This window comes from Mesitornis unicolor, unplaced genomic scaffold, assembly GCF_000695765.1.
Source record: "Mesitornis unicolor isolate BGI_N332 unplaced genomic scaffold, ASM69576v1 scaffold44654, whole genome shotgun sequence".
Taxonomy (NCBI): domain Eukaryota; kingdom Metazoa; phylum Chordata; class Aves; order Mesitornithiformes; family Mesitornithidae; genus Mesitornis; species Mesitornis unicolor.
The window spans coordinates 1-18200 of record NW_010180214.1 but is presented as its reverse complement, the minus strand read 5'-3'; the positions used below and the strand labels follow the sequence as shown (position 1 = coordinate 18200).

At 40.4% G+C, this 18200-nt stretch overlaps 1 protein-coding gene across 1 annotated transcript in view; it reads right to left on the bottom strand.

The window, feature by feature from the left end:
* The window catches only part of LOC104539497 (ovostatin-like), a 25074-nt gene extending 17552 nt beyond the window's left edge, over positions 1-7522 (bottom strand). The window contains exons 1-10 of the mRNA XM_010183036.1: positions 7401-7522; positions 6700-6883; positions 6215-6371; positions 4728-4780; positions 3813-3833; positions 2605-2773; positions 2028-2112; positions 1302-1413; positions 803-917; positions 479-588 (exon numbers count right to left, since the gene is read on the bottom strand). Coding sequence (XP_010181338.1) covers positions 479-588; positions 803-917; positions 1302-1413; positions 2028-2112; positions 2605-2773; positions 3813-3833; positions 4728-4780; positions 6215-6371; positions 6700-6883; positions 7401-7522 — 1128 coding nt within the window. The remainder of the gene's footprint in view (positions 1-478; positions 589-802; positions 918-1301; positions 1414-2027; positions 2113-2604; positions 2774-3812; positions 3834-4727; positions 4781-6214; positions 6372-6699; positions 6884-7400) is intronic.
* Positions 7523-18200: the final 10678 nt, after the last annotated feature.

Here is an 18200-nt window from a genome sequence, read left to right as displayed (position 1 = left end):
GAGTGATTTATCCCTACCCTTTAAGCAACTCACAGAGTTATGTGGGATTTACCTTGAAACATAAACTCATTAAATAGCTTTTTAATATAGAAACTGTATTAAACTGTTGTTTTTTCCCTATTTTTTTCCTTAAACTCCTTTCACTCTTTCTTCCCTTATCCCCCAGTGTTTTTATTCATCTCTGGCTGGCATATGGTGGCCAATTCTGAAGGGAGAGGTAGTGATTTTTATCAAGCTTAAAATGCAAGTTAGAAAAATGCTAGTTATTGGGTTGTTTTGTTTCAAAGTATTTCTGTCAGAATCAAACTCAGAATAAACTAATACTCTTCAGTATTACCAATAGGGAACTATACGTAAAGAAGGAAGCTTGATGAGAACACTCCTCCACCCCAAACAGTCCTCCAAATGTTCCTGTCATTGTTATCATGTGATTGCCTGTCAGTCATCTTCAGTACCAGCCCTCTGTGCCCTTGCTTACCTGTCCGAAGTAAGGAATTCCTCTTCTGTAGTGGCGATCCATGTTCTGAAACTGTATACTGGTCATCACCCGAGTTATGGAAACAGACTGAGTAGCTGTAATTTGCAGGCCTGAAAGACATGTCCAGAGTCAAGAGAATATATCCTTTGTCTTGCATGTAGCTTCATCAGGGTTAGTGTTTACCTGGAGATGGTCACTGTGCTTATAAAAATAGAACTTCTTCAGGCAGACAACCTTGTACTCAGCAGGCAGCAGCTGAATATCTCCTACTCTCCTTTTTGACCAGACCACTGTTGCTGGTTTTGACTGTCTAGAAGGGATTACCTGTTCCTTTCTCTATGACGATGGCCTTCACTTCAAGATGTCTCATGTAACCAATACGATTTAGCTCAAAGATGTTGGAGCTGAAATCCTGGGAGAGACAGCCCTCTGTCTCCAGCTGGAAAAGGAAGAAAACAAATGCTGTTACCAAGAATCACAGCTTTCAAAGGATGCTGGCAATACATGGGATTCTTCCTTAGTGAAAAAAGTCTTTTCCTACTACTTTTAACATGATTTATATGAGGCTGATGGAGACATCACTGTCTGCACTTATCAGATGAGAAACTGAGTAATGAAGAAGGAACATGTCAGTCCTTCTTCAGGCATGTAGGAAACCAAGAATGAGGTGCCCTGAGTTTCTAGCTAACAAGCTAAGCAAACAGATGAGTAGAGTGAAGTGAAGCATCAAAGACAGAAACAAAAGTGTGATGAGCAAAGGGAGTGAAGCAAGAACACAGAAGAGAGGACAAGCACAAAGAGTAATAATAATTATATATCATACATCTTTGGTAAATGTTTGACAAACTGGATTTTTGTTGCACCTCCCATATGTATCAAAATTCCTGCACACGCTGAGCTGGACTTTCCCTTCAACAGGTTGGCCATAGGTGTACCTAGGGGAAGAGGAAATACGTCCATGAGCTGATGCTTGAACAATTGACTTAAACTAACATATGCAGAAATAGACCCAGGATGAGTAGTGATCTGGGAAGCCAGAGAATGGAACTGTCTCACAGGCTAGAGTTCTAGACTTGCTGAAATCAAAGCAAAACTCCTCATATCTGCAAGGGGATCAGGATTTCAACCCTGGATTGTAAGTCACAAGACCTTGTTGGTGGTGTAAGCAAGGTCATTCTGAAGGACTAAGCTTGGAGGGGGAGTTAAAGACAGCTGGAAACCTAGGACCCCTGATAGAATTTAATGGTGCATCATGTATGATGGTCTCCCTCTGAAATGGGTTATTGGGAGTGGACACATCCTACTTTAGCAGGAGACCTCTCAAAAGGTTTATTCAACCCACAAAACCATCCAGAAGAGAATACTCATACAATAAAATGAGATAAGCACACAAGTAAATGAAAGCTCAAACCACTAAGTCAACCCTGACCAATCTCTTCTGAGGCCCTATTTATTTTGGTGTCTTCTCTAAGGCCTGTTTCTTTCCTTAGTCCTTGGGATGTTCTTGCTTCTCAGCATATATCCTAACCACTCTGCAGCTGATACTTACACTCCACAGACTTTCACCGTGAACTCTGAATCCATGACTGTAAGGCTTTCTGGTGCAGTGATTGCGACGTCAAATTTTGGCAGCACTAGGACAAAAAATGAAAAGGGAAAAACTCACCACTGGCATATTGTAAACTTGCAGGCCTTCTTGAGATGAAAGTGAAAATAAGGATATATTATCAGTGTTAGAACTGAGTGCCAAAACGAGCTGCAAAGGCTCACTAGAGTATGTATACAAAGCTATGAAGAGAAGTCAGGACTTCTGAGGTGAATCCTGTGGTGTCCAGATGCCCTGCAGAGCTTTGGACAAGAATGTTTGTGAGAGGTTAGTTTGTCACAGTGAAATTTGCAGTCAACTTACAGATTTATTATAATTATTTTCCTGGATGAATCTGTGCAAAATGGTTTATTTCTTCTCTCTTTTTTTTTTTTTAACTTTCCAGTTCTTAATGACAACTAATTAAAGTTGCATTTGCCAAGAAGCTGTTTGAAGTTATAGTAGTCAAAAGGGTTGATTGATAGGAGCTCATCTCTAATAATGTTTTCTGCTCTGAATAAAAGCAACAGGTGGCATTTACCATATTCCTCCACAAGGAATGAGTGATTTGTTTTTTCTCCTGACTTCTTTGCTACAACAATTCTGTAGCTCCCCAGGATAGGCTCTTCAGTTAGTGGGAATTCAATCTGGATAATGTTCATCTCTGATGTCACATTTTGCCACTGAAAGATCCTGTTGCCCCGTGGATCCTGAAGGAAAAAAGAACACAGATAAACAGTTTGTTTGCCTTGCAAGTCTTTTGCTAACAGCACAAAATAACAGAAACAAAGACAAAATTAGGGCAAGTTGTTTTAACTTGTTGGGGGAACTGCTTAATATGTGTGCATTGAGATAAATGATGCCTTTGTATTCTGATTATTAACGTCAGATTCTTGCCTGTTGATCTCAGATTTGGGCATCCTCTGCCAGCCCTGGTATTAGCCTCAGTCATCATGGGAAGTTGCACAGTACTGCCCTTCCCTGCTCTTTAGTATATATTGCTCTAGTTTTGTGTCAAGAAAGGAGAGAAAAAAAGTCATCTTCTTCGTGCTTCCCCTTTAGCCCACACAAATCTTGGCCTTTAGCAACCCCAGCTTTTTTTCAGCTGCCAGAAGAAGGAAGGAAATATTTCTTCTGCATTCATTGAAGTGTCATTAGCCTCTCAGTATATGTTATGCTAGTTAGACTAAAGAAAACTCATTCACCCCATTTCCTTGAACTCTTTAAAGCCCTGACTGTAGGAAAAAAACAAACATGGAGCTCAAAATATGTATGTTTCACTGCAAACAAAATAGAGTCACCTGACTTCACAGTATAACATGAAAATTTCCAAGAATGCTATCTAGACATGGACTGCAATAGCTATCTTAAAAATCACCACAAAATGCCATGGAAGTGCTAATATAGCTGGTAATTGCATACACAGCCTGTATTTGATCATAGTTTTCAGCAGCACTTGCATTATGAAAAGATATACCCTAAAACAGGTTACGTAAACTGGAGGGAAGGGGAGTCAAAGGTAAGCATAAGAACAGTACAACTTCTGACTGCTGAAATGAACATAGGTGCGCTTTCCATCTGAGAAAGGCTCAAACGATATCTTGGGATTTTACAAATTTTCTGCAATTTCTGCCATGGTCCTTGGGAGCAAGATTTGACTGTGTAGACACATGCAAACTGATGGAAGCACAGGTGACCTAGATTTTGTTCTTAGATGTGTAATACAGTACAAAGAGAAAAAAATCTTACCTGAATTGCAATTGAGGGGTACTGAAAGAGGAAAAAAAAAATGTGGGAGAAAAGATTAAGTGGCTGAACAAACACAAATTATTTTTCCCCAGGACTGTGAGAAGTGTAGAACTAACAATCAGCATAGTACCAGTAACCAAAGATCCTCATCTCTTATTTTAACCAGTTTATTAGAGTTTTACTTCAATAAGATTACATAAAAAAGGAAGAGATGAAATTAGAATGTTGGGGCAGTTTCTAATCATACTGGGTTTCATGCAATATGAGAGCAGCTGAGCGAATAGAGTTATAGAAGTCCACATAAATCATTATTTCAGCTTCTTTGATCATATATGCTCACGTTGCTTATTAGTACCAGCACTTTCAGTAACACTGTGCTGTCTTCTGCATTACAGCCACATGAGACGAGGCCAGTAAAGACCCTTCCATCTCTTGGCTTATGTACTATAGGTGTGAAGACAGCTTGCTGGCAACGAGAAGAGTGCCTCTGGTGAGAAAAAAACTATGGTAACAACTTTAATTTTTATTTCCTTGTTTCTAAAATGAGCAAAGTACAAGGTGGATGACTTACCAATTTTTGCAAGCAACAATTGCTGAACAGTAATAGCAGGAGGATGAACTGTGGATTTTCCAATCAGAGCTAAAATAGTGTCTGCAGCAGCAATGTGGAGGGGTTTTTGAGCCTTTTCCCCAGCAATAATAGAGGGTGTATCAGAAATCCAACCTGCTACACGCTTGCACTCTTCCCTGTGACTCTAATGTAAGGGTGGATTGTAGCACATGCTTAGGAAATAATGTTAATTCTTTGACATTTAGTCTTTGCAATATCTCATTTTATCCACTGTTTATTTAAAATCTGAGAGGAGGTTGTCTCCCAGAAATTTTAAATACAAGGGAATATTACTGGTCACTCACCACCTCCTGAACAGGTTTAAAATTGAAATCCAGGGCAACAACACGAAACATCACTGGAAAGACAAGGAACAGGGTGTTAGCATTAACTGTAGTTTATTTGACTGAGCATGATGTTTTGCATTCTTTGGTACTCCCAGATTCACTGGATCTTCTAACAGTCCCACTTGCACAGGATACATTAATAAAATGTGTTTGAAGGTAAAAGAATCCTACACCGACTTTGCTGAGGGGACTTTTCTACAACATTGAGTTCTAACACTCTTTCATCAAAGTTTGCTTAACCTCAGAGAAAGGTGGTGACCGAATGAATAAGAACTGCTGTGCAGGTCATGCAGTCTCAAGTGACAGCCATAACTCTTTCAGTGGCCATCTGCATGATGTAAGCAAATTTGTTCCTCTTCATTTCCCCATCTCTAAAGCAGGGTTTGTTGCTTTGAGCATGTAAAAGTTCCAGATATTACCGCAACTACGTCAAGTGTCAGATTTTCCTAATGCAGTGTAATTCCTCTCGTCTTGTGAAGTTTTTTGCTTTTTTTTTTAACAAAAGAAAAAATGAAAGAAGAACAATTAATTACTGCACAGGAAAAGCATAAAAACATGTTTCAAAAATGTCCTTACAAAATATTACCTTTTCATAATTTAATTTAGTCTACTGCTCCTCCCCCCCTCAAAACCAAGTCATTTGACAAATAATCAAGCCATCTTTGGTGGAGACAGTGGTGGTACCAAATTCTGATTGGTAAGTTTTCCTTCGTGCTCTGTATCTGTGCAAGTACAACTCATCTCTAATTGAAGTATAGCTGATACAGTCTAATGGCTATATTATTTGACTGATCTCTGCAAGAAATACTCTTGCAGTGTTTTCTACAGTGTTCTAGCTGTGTGTTAGAAGGCTTAAAGCCTAGAAGGGAATTAAGGAATGGATCTAGATAAATGGTTCTTTGCATACATGGAGCTCTGTTCAATGAGAAGTATGAATAAGGGTATAATATATATGCAGGAAAAACAACAACATGTGAATATGAATCCCAAACCCATCAGAACCTAGAAGGTAAATAGCACGATTTTTTCTTTAAAATCTTATAATTAATTTTAAATTAAGGATTTCACTCTTAGTCTTTAGATTGTCTTTGATGCTGACCAGCATCACAGACAGAAGACTGTGGTAGCACTGTCTTATGTCAGGCACTTAAGTAGTGATCTAATAACTTCTTTCCACTATCTTGACCTGTCACTATACTAAAGAGCTCCCCTCTTCTGCCAGCTGGGAGGAAGGGGCAAAGAATATAATAGAGACCATGGGATGACAGTCTCCAGCCATCCTGAAGATGAGTCTCTGAGCTGCACAGCAAACACCTGTGATGGTTTTAAGAGAAACCGAAGAAACTGTGTAGACTGTAGCTCAATCTGAAAAACACCCAGCAGAGAAATTCTCTCTGAAGAAATTGCTTTCTGAGGAACACGTTATAAACTACATAGATATTCACCATTCTGTCCTGGTTTGTAGATGGGTTTGTCTGTCTGCACGAAGACAATGCTCTCCGTGTTCCAGATCATCACAGACCGTCGCTCTTCTAGGTTGATGGTGCTGCCCTTGGCAGACAAGGAAATGAAAGCCAGTGGGGCAGATTTGACAGGAGCAATCTGTGAGGAAACAGTAAAACAAGGGCAGGTTGCTAGTCTTGCAGTCATTTCCTCTAGAACCTGTTGAACCTGGGCTCCTACAAAGTGACACCCATCTCACTTCCACCACCTTCATCACCTTTCTTGGACCTTTCTTGGACCTTTCTTGTTTCTTATGTCTATTTAAAAATCCTCCTTGTCTGTTACTATATATCTTTCCTCTGCTTCTTTTTTCCTTCAACAAGTCTTATTTCTTCTGCTGCTTGTTCCTCTCCTGTGCTGTCTGTTCTATTTTCTTGTCTCTCCTTACATTTCTTTTCCATTGGCACATAAATTAAAAATAATTTACCGTGAAGTTGAAGCACTGTAGACCATCGTTTGCTGTCATGGTTTTCTCAAAAATAGTGGTGTTATCAGCACCATATTCTAGGATGACTCTGATGGATATTGTTTCATTGAGGTTAAGGAACTGCAGGCAAACCTGACCTGGAGTGTCAGTTTGGAGGACAGCAGGCACCATCAGGACATATTGCCTGCGAGATCCAAACATCAAAGTGATCACATCATAGAAAAAGCAGACTCAACAGGATGAAACAAATACAAAACTTTGTTATTATTCAGAATTATATATAAATATAAAACACTCTGCCAGTGCCCCTCACTCCTGCCCTGCAGCTCCCCAAGTAACCCAGCCCTGGGTCCCCACACAGCTCTGCCAGTGCCCTCGACTCTTGCCTTTTGTGCCTTTATCTGAGTCCTGGACCCACCTACTTTTAGCAAAGCACACTGCTGTTACTACTGCTGTTGTCTTTTCTGAGCACACACACACACATCAGCTTCTATGGAAGTTCTGCAATAGGCAGAAGGTCTGCTCCATATTAAATAAGAACCATTCTCTTGCCATCCACATTCCAGTTTAACTTAGCTCCCCAGATATGAAAAATGAGTCACGGCAGTGTTTAACATTTGAAGTAGAATTAATGTCACCAATTAGCACTGTCTTTAAAGCCTTATAATCAATACTACTAGTAATAGTATGGTAGTTCTTACGGCTCAGGTTCCTTTGCAGCTGTTACATGCAGGAGAAGAATAGCCAAAAGAAACTTCAGCCACATTTTTCTCACTGGGAGACAGAAGAAAGAAATAACGTCTCTTCCCAAGAAACAGTACATTGCCTACTAGTTTAAGAGCTCTGCAACACTTCTCACCCAGCACTTCAGAGGAAAGAAGTCAGCCCTTCAACTCCTCCCTGGCTCCTTCCTTGGATGTTAGTGCCTTTATAATTGCAGCAAGGGGTGGAGATCCCAGTCTATCCTACTGCTTGCAAGAACCTCCCCTAACCCTACTGCAACCAAAACCAACCCACCGTCTTCATACTGTAACACTTTACTGCAGTTTTCTGAATGTCTGCACAAAAATGTCTTTAGTAGTCTTGTTTTCAAGATGAGGGGCTTTGCTTTTTACAACGAAGCTTGGCACAGCACAGAAAAGCACTAAATGACCTAAACTAGAATAAGCCTCTCAAACCAGATCAACATCTGAGGGTTTTCCCCATCATTGTTGGGATTTCCATCTGGAATGATGGTCTGGGTTAAGTAGACTAACTTTCTATACTTTGACGCCTGATTCTGATTGAAATAATGTATGGGCCTCACGTTTCCTTTGCTTCATAGATATTTTGAATATTGCTGAAATGGAATAATAGAAAAGCCAGAAACAGAAAGAGAACTAAAAGTTCCTAATTATTTCTACCTTAGCCATTGAGCACTTCACAGTGTTGTTGAAGTCTGGTTCATTTCAGCTTGAAGTTAGCTAGTCAATGGGTACATGTAAATTTGTTAGTGACCCAGGTTTCTAGTTTTGACACCTATGTGAAAGCTAATAGGGTTTTTTAGGGAGAAAAACCCCCTGCTTTCATCCACAGACCTTATTTTAAGATAAAGAAGGATTACCTCCTTCTTTTGTTCTCTTGTGCTCGCAAGAGAAAATAAAGCACTCTGTGTTCTGCTCCCCACAAGAAAAGCAATGCTGGAAAGCAGTTGTTTGATAACTGTAATTCATTTTTTTCCATTTATATTGGTACTTGGTCTGGCTGTGATGAAGTTATGAAGTCAACTTTCTTCATAGTAGCCTGTGTGGTGCTTGCTTTTCATTTTTGGCTAGAACAGTGTTCATAACTCACCAGTGTTTTGGATACTGCTGAACAGTGCTTACACAGTGTCAAGGCTCTCCCACCTTTTGTCCAAAAGCCAATAGGCTGGGGGTGGGCAAGAGATTGGGAGGGGACACAGCTGGAACAGCTGACCCAAACTGACCAAAGGGATATCACATACCTTATGACATCATGTTCAGCAATAAAATGTGGGGGAAAGGAGGAGGAGGGATATTTGTGGTTACAGCATTTGTCTTCTGAAGCAACCACTACACATACTGAGGCCTTTCTTCTCAGTAAGTGTCTGGATATCTGTCTGCCAATGGGAAGTAGTGAATAAATTCCTCTTTTTCTTCTCTTTCATGTGCAGCTTTTGCTTTTGTTATTAAACTGTCTTAATCTCAAGTCACTAGTCTTTTCAGCCTCTTTCTATACCCCCATGCCCCAGAAAAGGTCAGTGGCTGAAAGGTATGGTGGCTGTTTGGCTGCTGGCTGGGGTCAACCCCCCACTGTAAGTTGTCAACATGTTTAAATATTGTAGACCTGAAGCCAGAAAAATACGGCTTCAAAGGCAGAGTATCTGCATGGGAGCATGCTTTTCTCTGATCTTCTGATTCCTTGTGAGACTGTCTTTTGCTGTTTCTTCCTAGTCTGTGATGAAGGGAATGGTAGCACCTGTCACATAGCCCAGCTATGCAACTTTCTTCACTTATGTCTTCAAATTTTCACAGAAGTATCAAACAATATGAAACTGAAACAGGGCAGCAGCGACAGGTGGTCCCCCAGAGATCTCTCTCTGGCATGCTGCTGTTGCTTAGACCATAGCCAACAGTCTGATGTTCTGCTCTGAAAATCCAGCTCCATGTAATTTCTATTAAAGAGTTTAGCTGTGTATAACTTACTGTTATAATGAACAGATTTTTTGCCCCAGTTATATATTGGATTGTGGCTTTCATTAGAAAGTCCACATTCTTATTTCTTCTGTGCATATATGCCTTCTGAGTGATAACCAAATGCAGTACAAAAATGATCCATACATCCTATATCCAAATAACTCACTGCACTAGTTTAAACTTTCCACTAAACAGAATGGTTCATCTAGTAATGAAATAAGCAAACAAGAAATGTAATTATCTGGAAGAGAAAAGTTCCTGGACTAGTATGTTTGCAAACAAACAAATACCCTGGATGAAAAAAAGCCACTACACCTTATCACAATAAAGGAAAATAGAGGTCATCCCATCTTCTTGACTGTAATATATAATCAAGTAACATACCACTTGATACAAAAAAGGAGTGTTTTCAGGGCAGATTTTTACAAAACCATAAACTTTTTTTTATGTTTTTGTTTGTTTGTTTTGAATTAGTTTGGTTTGGTTTTGTTTTAGTTTTTTTTCTGCCTGCATCTCATTGCTCTTCAAATCCTACCCATTTCATTTAACTCATCTGTATGTGTGCAAGAAGCTTGTGGAGATTGTGCCATAGGGAAATTAGAGATGCAAATTCATCACCAAGTCAAGAGACTGTATTTGGGGTTCTGTTTTTTTCCTCATAGAAGAATTAATTCAGATGACTGGCACTGAAACTAACCTGAACCTCCTCCCCACATATGCCCACATAGAAGGCATGTAAGATTCTCTCCTTAATCCTCTGTGATTGAGATTTCTTGAAGATAGGTCTCAAGGCTGCTGTGCTTTGTAACAACACTGTGATTCCTTACCAGGAGATTTTGGAAGAGCTCATTGACCTTTCTGGGCATATATGAAGTAATGTTGAAGAAATAGCTCTATACAGATAGGTATTTTACATTCTTAACTCAAAGTTATTTGTCTGCCAGCCTAACTTTGAGTGTCACCTAAGCCGTAACTTCAAACCTTAGCTAGTCTTGTTTAGTAGTAGCACCACACTTGGCTAAATCTGTGAGTTTGCAGATGGAAAGCAATGAGAGGGAGCCTTGATAGTAGTAGAATAAGATGGTAGATTAAATTAACTTTGTTAAGAAATTACCCACCAACTAAGTACAGATAGTTTTCTGCCAATTCAACAGCCCTGCAGCATGCATAGTTAGACTAAAAATTGTGTCTTTATGGCTGTGGTTTGGTTTATTTAGGGCACTAGTTATGTTCCATCAGCAAAAGCTTATCTTTATGAATAAAAGCTGTCTTATTATGATATACTATAACAATGCTACTCAAATTTTTTCACAGAGAACTGGTCACAGTGATTTCTGTGTGAAGGAATGACCTGACCTCAGACTTCACTCACTGTTACTGCAGAGCCCTTTTTCTTTCCTATGAGAATCATAAAATGGCTCTAGGAAAATTCCAGTAGTCTCTGGAGTTCCATGTTTTTTTTCCTGTTTCTGCAGTAGTTGTAGCTGCTAACATTTCAATTTGTTATGATACTCCCTCTTACTCTCACAGTGTATTATCATCAACCAACCATTCTTTGTGCTTGACTGGAGCAGTGGAGGAGTGATAGATCTGTGAGAGTTTGCACAGCCTAGCAGAGCAGCTCTGAGCTGAGCACTGCAGTGGGCAGTGGCATGACCTCTGGCAAAATGCATTTGAAGATTTCCATCATTGCCTTCCTAGCAGCACCCCAACTGGCAGTCTGAAGCCAATTTGGCTATGTCTACAAGAACTGTAGCCATGTCTTTGTGGTGTAGACACCAACACCTTTCTTGTAAATGGGTTAATTGCTGCATTCAAAGGAGGATCAAATCAATGAAACTTGGTTGTTACAGCTACTAAAATTAATTGAAAAGCACTGAAGCAATCTGTGACTTTGACTATGACTGCTTTCTATAAAACCTTCTTTAAGCAGATTAGATTGTAACAATTTGTTTAGGCATAGTAAAGGTCGAAATGCTTGGTTTGGCCCAGGTGGTTGGGGAACAATGCTGAAACATGGTATCTGCAGGTAAAGTCCTGCCTGGTCAGTAGGGTCTTCAGTCAAGCATGCAAGATTTCTTTCATTGTTCTAAGACATATGGGCCCTGGCAAAGTTCTCTAGCAGCTCTTCAAGCTAAGAGGATTGTGAACTCATTAAAGAAAATAAGTATATCCCTAGAGGAATGGTCACGGCTTGCAGTGATTTTGATGAGTGATAACATTTCTTTTAACAAAAAGGCAGAGAGTGGGGGAAGGCTGCAGTTTATTTCAGTGGTCGATGGTGTTTTCACTCCTGGAGAAGGCAATGGTGTAAAAGATGAAGATATGTGAAAGTCAGACAGTTGCAAGGATTCTGTTATGTGACTCATGTGAGTGTGGATGAGTCATCCAGAACTTGTTTGCAACACTGGGACCTTTATCCTCTTATGTGAAGAAGCTGAGGTCTGAGCAGACATAGCTCTGTGTGGGCTAAAGTATTAAGACTGTCTTTGCTGTGCAGTTTTGGTGGCAAATGTGCCAGTCAAAGGTGAGTGAAGCTGTAATCTGATTGCTGTCACTGCACCTGCACAAGCCTGGGAGTGAATATTGGTAAACTAATGAAATTATCTTTCCTAGTTATACACAGTGCACCTGGCAGAGCTCGGGCTAAGCTATAAATGCAGTAGTAGAGTTCGGCTATCAAGTTAGTCTGCACTTCTTTTGGAAATGATTTGCAGTTTTACTGTCTTTGTAAAGGACAAGACCAGGGAGGGTTCAACCTCCTTTCTTCATGGTCTTTATAGGCACCAGCACAGGTTAGGCTCAAATGTAAAGAGGTCACTAATAAAATATCTGAATACGCCCCACAGAAAATCTCTGGTACTTAATAAGCTCATTCTTTATACTTCCAAATGTAAATCAAGTTTTTATTAGGGAGGGGAAAGAAAATACTTAACAAGAAGTATCAAGAGGGGAACATTTGACATGTAATTCCAAAAATATAGCTAGTTGAGCCCTCTCCTTTGGTGGGATAGCTAGACTGGCTGCATGCTCCCTCCCTAAACCTCCAATGCTAGCAATCAGCTCGTGGCTAGTACTGAGAAATCATCTTGTCTACCAAAAGCTGACACAAGCTGCAAGTGATGTTGCCATGTATTTGCTCTCCTGGTTACCAGAAATGTACTTGAGGCTAAAACAGCCATCTCTAGCATGCTGAAAATCCAAACCTATGCTCTGACCTTTCAACTTCTGAGGAAAACCCTAATCCTTTTTTGTCTATTTCACAGCTATGCACAACTCTCCTTTCTTCTGAGCTGTAACTTCTGCACTCTGTAGGTAGAAGCATTTGCTTTAAGTTCAGGTGACAACTTTTGCCAGTCACATGTAGAAAGAAGTAGCTGTCTGAGGCTTTAATATTGCAGTGGCTTTTCTGTGCTTTATGGAAAGACTGCTTTTTAATTTCATTCTGCAGAAGTACCTCGCAAATACATTATAATAACAGATTTATAAGTGTTCAAGACACTGTTAGTCCCTCTTACTTTAATCTCATTCCCTCTACTAGTTTACAGTGGGGTAGCTTTTCTTGGCTGATTGCCCTTCTTCCCTGGGGTGATTTGAGAGGTGTAATCCAGGAGTTTTGCTTCCCCTTGGAATCTCAGACATCTGATTACAGAGCCTGCAAGGTCTTTACAGATGTAACAGTACCCCTAAAGTCTATTCATGTGGTTGCAGCCAGTGTTGACATAACAGATCTGAATTGTCTTTCTGAACAGCAGGTTGGGCTGTCTGTGGAGGAGTAATGTCTTTACATGCTTCTTTGGACATGGTTACATGAATGCAGCTTTGTAGTGTGGACCTGAGTCAAATGAAATACCACTTTGCCAGACTTTCCGCTTCATTTCTCAGACATATTTTTTTGGTAAATGCTGTACCGCACTTCCAGCTGCTCTGGGAAGGGAAGTGTGGAACTTAGTGTAGTCACTTCAGGGTTGTAAAATAACGTTTTCAGAACCAGGAGTTCATAGAAGATGAATCTGAGAAATGAGACTTACATCTTTAAGAGCAAGTGCTACCTCTTCTTATTTCTTTCAAGTCTGTCTTCTTTCTAGGCATGATATAGCTAAGGCTTGAATGTGAAAAATATCATAGACTTAGGAGTCTCTCCTAACTGGTTGAAAACACTGCATGTTGGAGGCTACAGTCCCATTGTGAGTACGAGGGCATCACTTTGAGCGTTTTGCCATTCACCAACATCTAGCTTCTAAATATTTTTTTTTGTTGTCGTTGCAAAGGTTTTTTCTTTCCATTATGACATACCAGAAATTGAACGTGTTCCAGACATATTATGGGAGACATGCAAATGCTATTCAGAGCCCACAGCTTTCTCTCCCTTTATCTGTTCTTATTATCTACTTGGCAGCACAACAATACTCTTGTGTTACTGGGTATATTAATTGCACTACTTTAAGGATGCCCCCCAGGGAGAGCCTGTTTGTGCCTTCAACCCCTGACCTGAAAAGTTTTTTTATTCATTCTCCACACATAAAAGCTATTTCTGCTTTGTCTCCAGTGATAAAATATTCTGCAGCTGTATATTGAACTATGGAGCACTGTGCAGAGCAGACTGGAGGATGTGTCCTTGATGAAGAGTTGTCATTCTTTATTATCTTCTATTATCTTTCTAAATAGATGAGGCTTCCGAGTCAGCTCAGGGCAAACAATCTGGCCTCAGGTAAACAGGGAGTCAGAGAAAGTCCTCACTGCAGTTTTCCCTTCTAAAGAACTAGGTGTTTTTTAAGGCTACTGCCTCATAAACAACTGGTGCTAGGCAAAACTGTCTGCTGCAGAGCACTGGGTGGCGAGAGGGAGTGACTGGAGTGTCACATCCATGCCTAATGTCACGCCTAGTTGCTAGCCCAAGAGGAGCACAGGCGCTTTGCTATTACGTGAAGCGGTGACAGAGTCCTGGTTGTTCAAACCTCTGAGGAAAGCCTCCAGAGTCTTTCCTGTCACGTTCCCATGGACTACAGCAGATGGATCCCGCAGGAACTGCTGGAAGAAGTGAAAGCAGATGGGTGACCTTTTCTCACACTGAAAGTTGAAGGGAAGATTGATTCATGGTAGTTTTAAAGTTCTCAAGCATCTTTTTAACTATAGCAATCAGAGTAACAAAACATGACTCAGCTAACTTCTCTTTTGGACAGAGTGTGTCAGTTGGGAACAAAACTTGATGGCACATTTGGCTGTGACAGCAGAGCCATGGCTCTTGCCAGTTCTGTGAGGTGGCTCAGCAGGCTCTGAATGCTGCCAAAACCCAGGGAGATGAAAGCGAAGAGTTACACTGTCTTTCGGAGGATCCAGATTCTGGAAAAGGATGAGCACAGCAACACCATAGCCCATAAGAAGTGTCTCTCTGGACCTGTGCTGAATAGGCAGGATCTGAGTGATTTGCACTCTGGCTGCATTGGCAGCTGCACCCCATGAACTACTCTGAGTTCAGAATGCTCTAATGTTGCTTCGTTAAAGGTACAGTGAGCATAAAAAAAGTAAAGTCACAGTGACTCTTCTTGCTTTATCTGACAAAAATATAATGCAGGAGCCGCTAAACACTGTAGGATCCCTCGTATATGCTCTACTTATAGCCTCCAGCATACATTTTGGACATTTTGCTGGCTTCTTGATTCTTCTGGCTGCCCTTTGCTTTGGCTTTCAGTGATTCTTTTTTCTTGCAGTATATACCAACAGGCTTATGGTTCTTTAAGCGATGTTGTGAGCCCTTCACTGACACTGGCAGGACTTCATATTACAGGAAGACACTGTAAAGATCCAGGTAACCCCACCACACCACAAAAGGTCTGGAATTAGTTTGAAAATAATTATTTAGCAAGCCTGCTAGTCATAACTTGTGTCCAAGACTAACTACAAATCATGAAGCATGTTTTCAGAAATGCACCTAACATCAGAACAGAGTGACAGTTTGTTCCTGAACTGGTTGAAAAGGATGACATTTTTCTGAATACCTTTGGCAATTCATTTCATCACTTTATGTAGGGAGTGGCCTCTTCTGATAATCAAAGGTAAGAGTTACATACATCAAATAAGATGTATGAATCCAGCATGAATCTACCCTAGATCACTTTATTTAGTTTTAGTGCTTTATGGCTTTTTCTTAAGTTTCACCTAGTCTTCCTGGGCTACATAACTATGAAAGCTAAGGGAACGTATAGTTACACTATTCCCACTGTTTACAGGATCACGTTTCAGATCGTGCTAGTCTGTGTCATCGCTGTTTGTTTGAGTTAAAAACAGTAGGAGCATAACTCGAACAATGCTAAGTCACTGAATCCCCTCCAAGCATTCACTTTCAACCGAAGTGTCAACAAGAATGAAAAAAATCATGAGGCAACAATAAAAAAAGCCATGATAGTTTATAAGCCGTAAAGGTTAAAGGAAAGAAAAACTGCAGGTTAATCATTTGAGACAAGTTGCAGAAATCAAGAAGAGTGAAACAGAGCAAGTAATGCTGCATATGTTTGCTCTGGGACAGGCTATTGAGCAGTGTAAATCTATTGGCCGTGAGTTCACCAAAGCCTCCAGCACTGATCAAGAGCTTTCATGCTGCTGGTCACTGAGTTGAAGGCATTTCTTGAAGTCTTACCTGGCAACCAGATGTTGCTGCTAAAAGGATCGGACTATCATTTAGGTTTTTAAGTAGGGAGACCATTTCAAGGACTTGTTTTTATAGGAAAATATCCATACACGGAAGGCTAGGACCTGTGTTCAAACCAAAGAACTGAGTGTAAACATATTGGGTTTGGCATCTAATAAGAAAATATTTCGATTTTTTGGATACGAGAGGCATCCCTTACCATTTTGTCTGATTGATTCACATAATCAGTGAACACAACTCAATATCTGAGGTTCCTGACAATTGTTATATCTTTTAATCTGAAATTTTAACATGAAAATGCTTTGGCTCAGGTTTGCATGTATTTATTGACATCTCAAAGAGCAGTGAGGATTACTGCACCTTCCCAGGGCTTTAGGTGGAAAGAGGTCTTCACAGGTGTTGTTACAGGATGCAGACTGCAAAGAACGTGGAAACAAGCCTTTTTACCAACTGACTGGAATAGGACCCAAAAGTTGTATCCTCTGCTTGTGGAAAAGGTTGACATTAACATGGCTTCTACTGACTTGGCTGAAGCATCAAGAGTGAGAACCATCCTGCACTCCCACATTTATCTCTCAGGCTTATGAAGCTTTTCTAGAGATTTCTTCTCTACCTGCTCTGCATCTTTTGTCTATTCTTTACCTCACCACTTCAATTAAGATTTTCATCAGTTCTTTCCACCAGAAGTTTTTCTGTGGTAAGGCAATGCTAAGGGTTGAGTGGTTCAGCCATGTGGAGAAGAGATGAAGCACATAAGGAAAGAAATTGTAGTGTACAACTGACTGAACAACAGCAAGGTGTCACGCTTGTTACTGCACTTGAAAGATTTCTGCTGTAGTCTGCTGTTCAGCATCTAATTTTTTGCATCACTGAAAAAACAAGACTTTCTTATAGAGCTCATAAATCAATTCCAAGTAAAATTTCTTAGGTAGTGACATGTAAGGGAGAAGGACATGAAACGACATAACATGGAAGTAGCCAAATTTCTCAAGTTTCTGCATGAGTTAAGAGAAATATACACAGCTGTATCACAGTGAACCCAAGCCAAACAGTCTCAAACCTCTATTTGGCAAATATATAAAATTAAAATCTCAGTGTGGTGAGAGTGTGGGACATAGTTCAACCTGTCTGACTTGCATTGAGGTAAAGCAAACTCCTGAGTTCCTACATCAGCAACTTCACATGATGTGAGATCCATGAGTCAAAAATTTGGGTCACTAGTTGTGATGGAGGTAGAAGAGTTATAGAGGTAAAAGTAGACTATGAAACACAGATTTTGCTAGATGCAGCTGGCTTTGTCCCAGCCACTCCCTCTAAGCCTAATGTTTTGGAAATTTGTGACAAAATTTAAATGCTGTGCTTTTGCAAGAACTGGTATTTCATATCAGTTTCCATCTGACCAGGCTTACAGTTGGCCATTCACTAGAATGGCATTAAACAAAAGCTTTTGTTTAGCAGCAGCCTGAGTGTACACAGCTGAGGAAGGTGGATTGAACTAGCCTGAATGACCCCTCTTGAAGCTCAGTCTGTTCCGCTGACAGGGATGGGAGGGCAAGGGGGAATTTGGGGTCACTGAAAAGCAGCTTAGCACCTTAACATCTTCAGAATCATAGCTAATTCCTCAGTAAATGTCTGTCTGTAGCAAAAGACCTCTGGGTTTTGAGCAGAGTTGGAAGACGTGAAAGCAACTCGCCTCACAACGTCCTTTTCTCAAAATGTCATTGTTTTTTTAAAAGGTAGAAACTCTGCATGGCACTGTGTGGAATTCCACCAAAATTGTCAGGGAAGAAACTATTCATTTCCCTCAATAAAGAAAAGCTTAAATTCAACACAAAGCAAGCAGAGAGCTCCATTCTCATATTTCTGTCCACCCTAGGGAGAGTACCCAAAAATATTGATGGCATGACATGTGCTCAAAATGTTGTTTTTACATTTATTCACACAATGTGTCTGGAAGTTCAGCATAGATAGTCTCTAGCATTACACTTCTGTGGTCAGAAACATGTGGCACATTAATGTCCTGGATGCAGCGAGAAAGGTAATGTCAGTAAGCCTTTGCTGACTGGTAGGCTTTAAGTTCTGGGAACGTACCTCGGTGGAACCGAGACATACCTTTGTTTCTGTTTACTCTGCTGGAGGCTGTCCTGAGGAGCCCC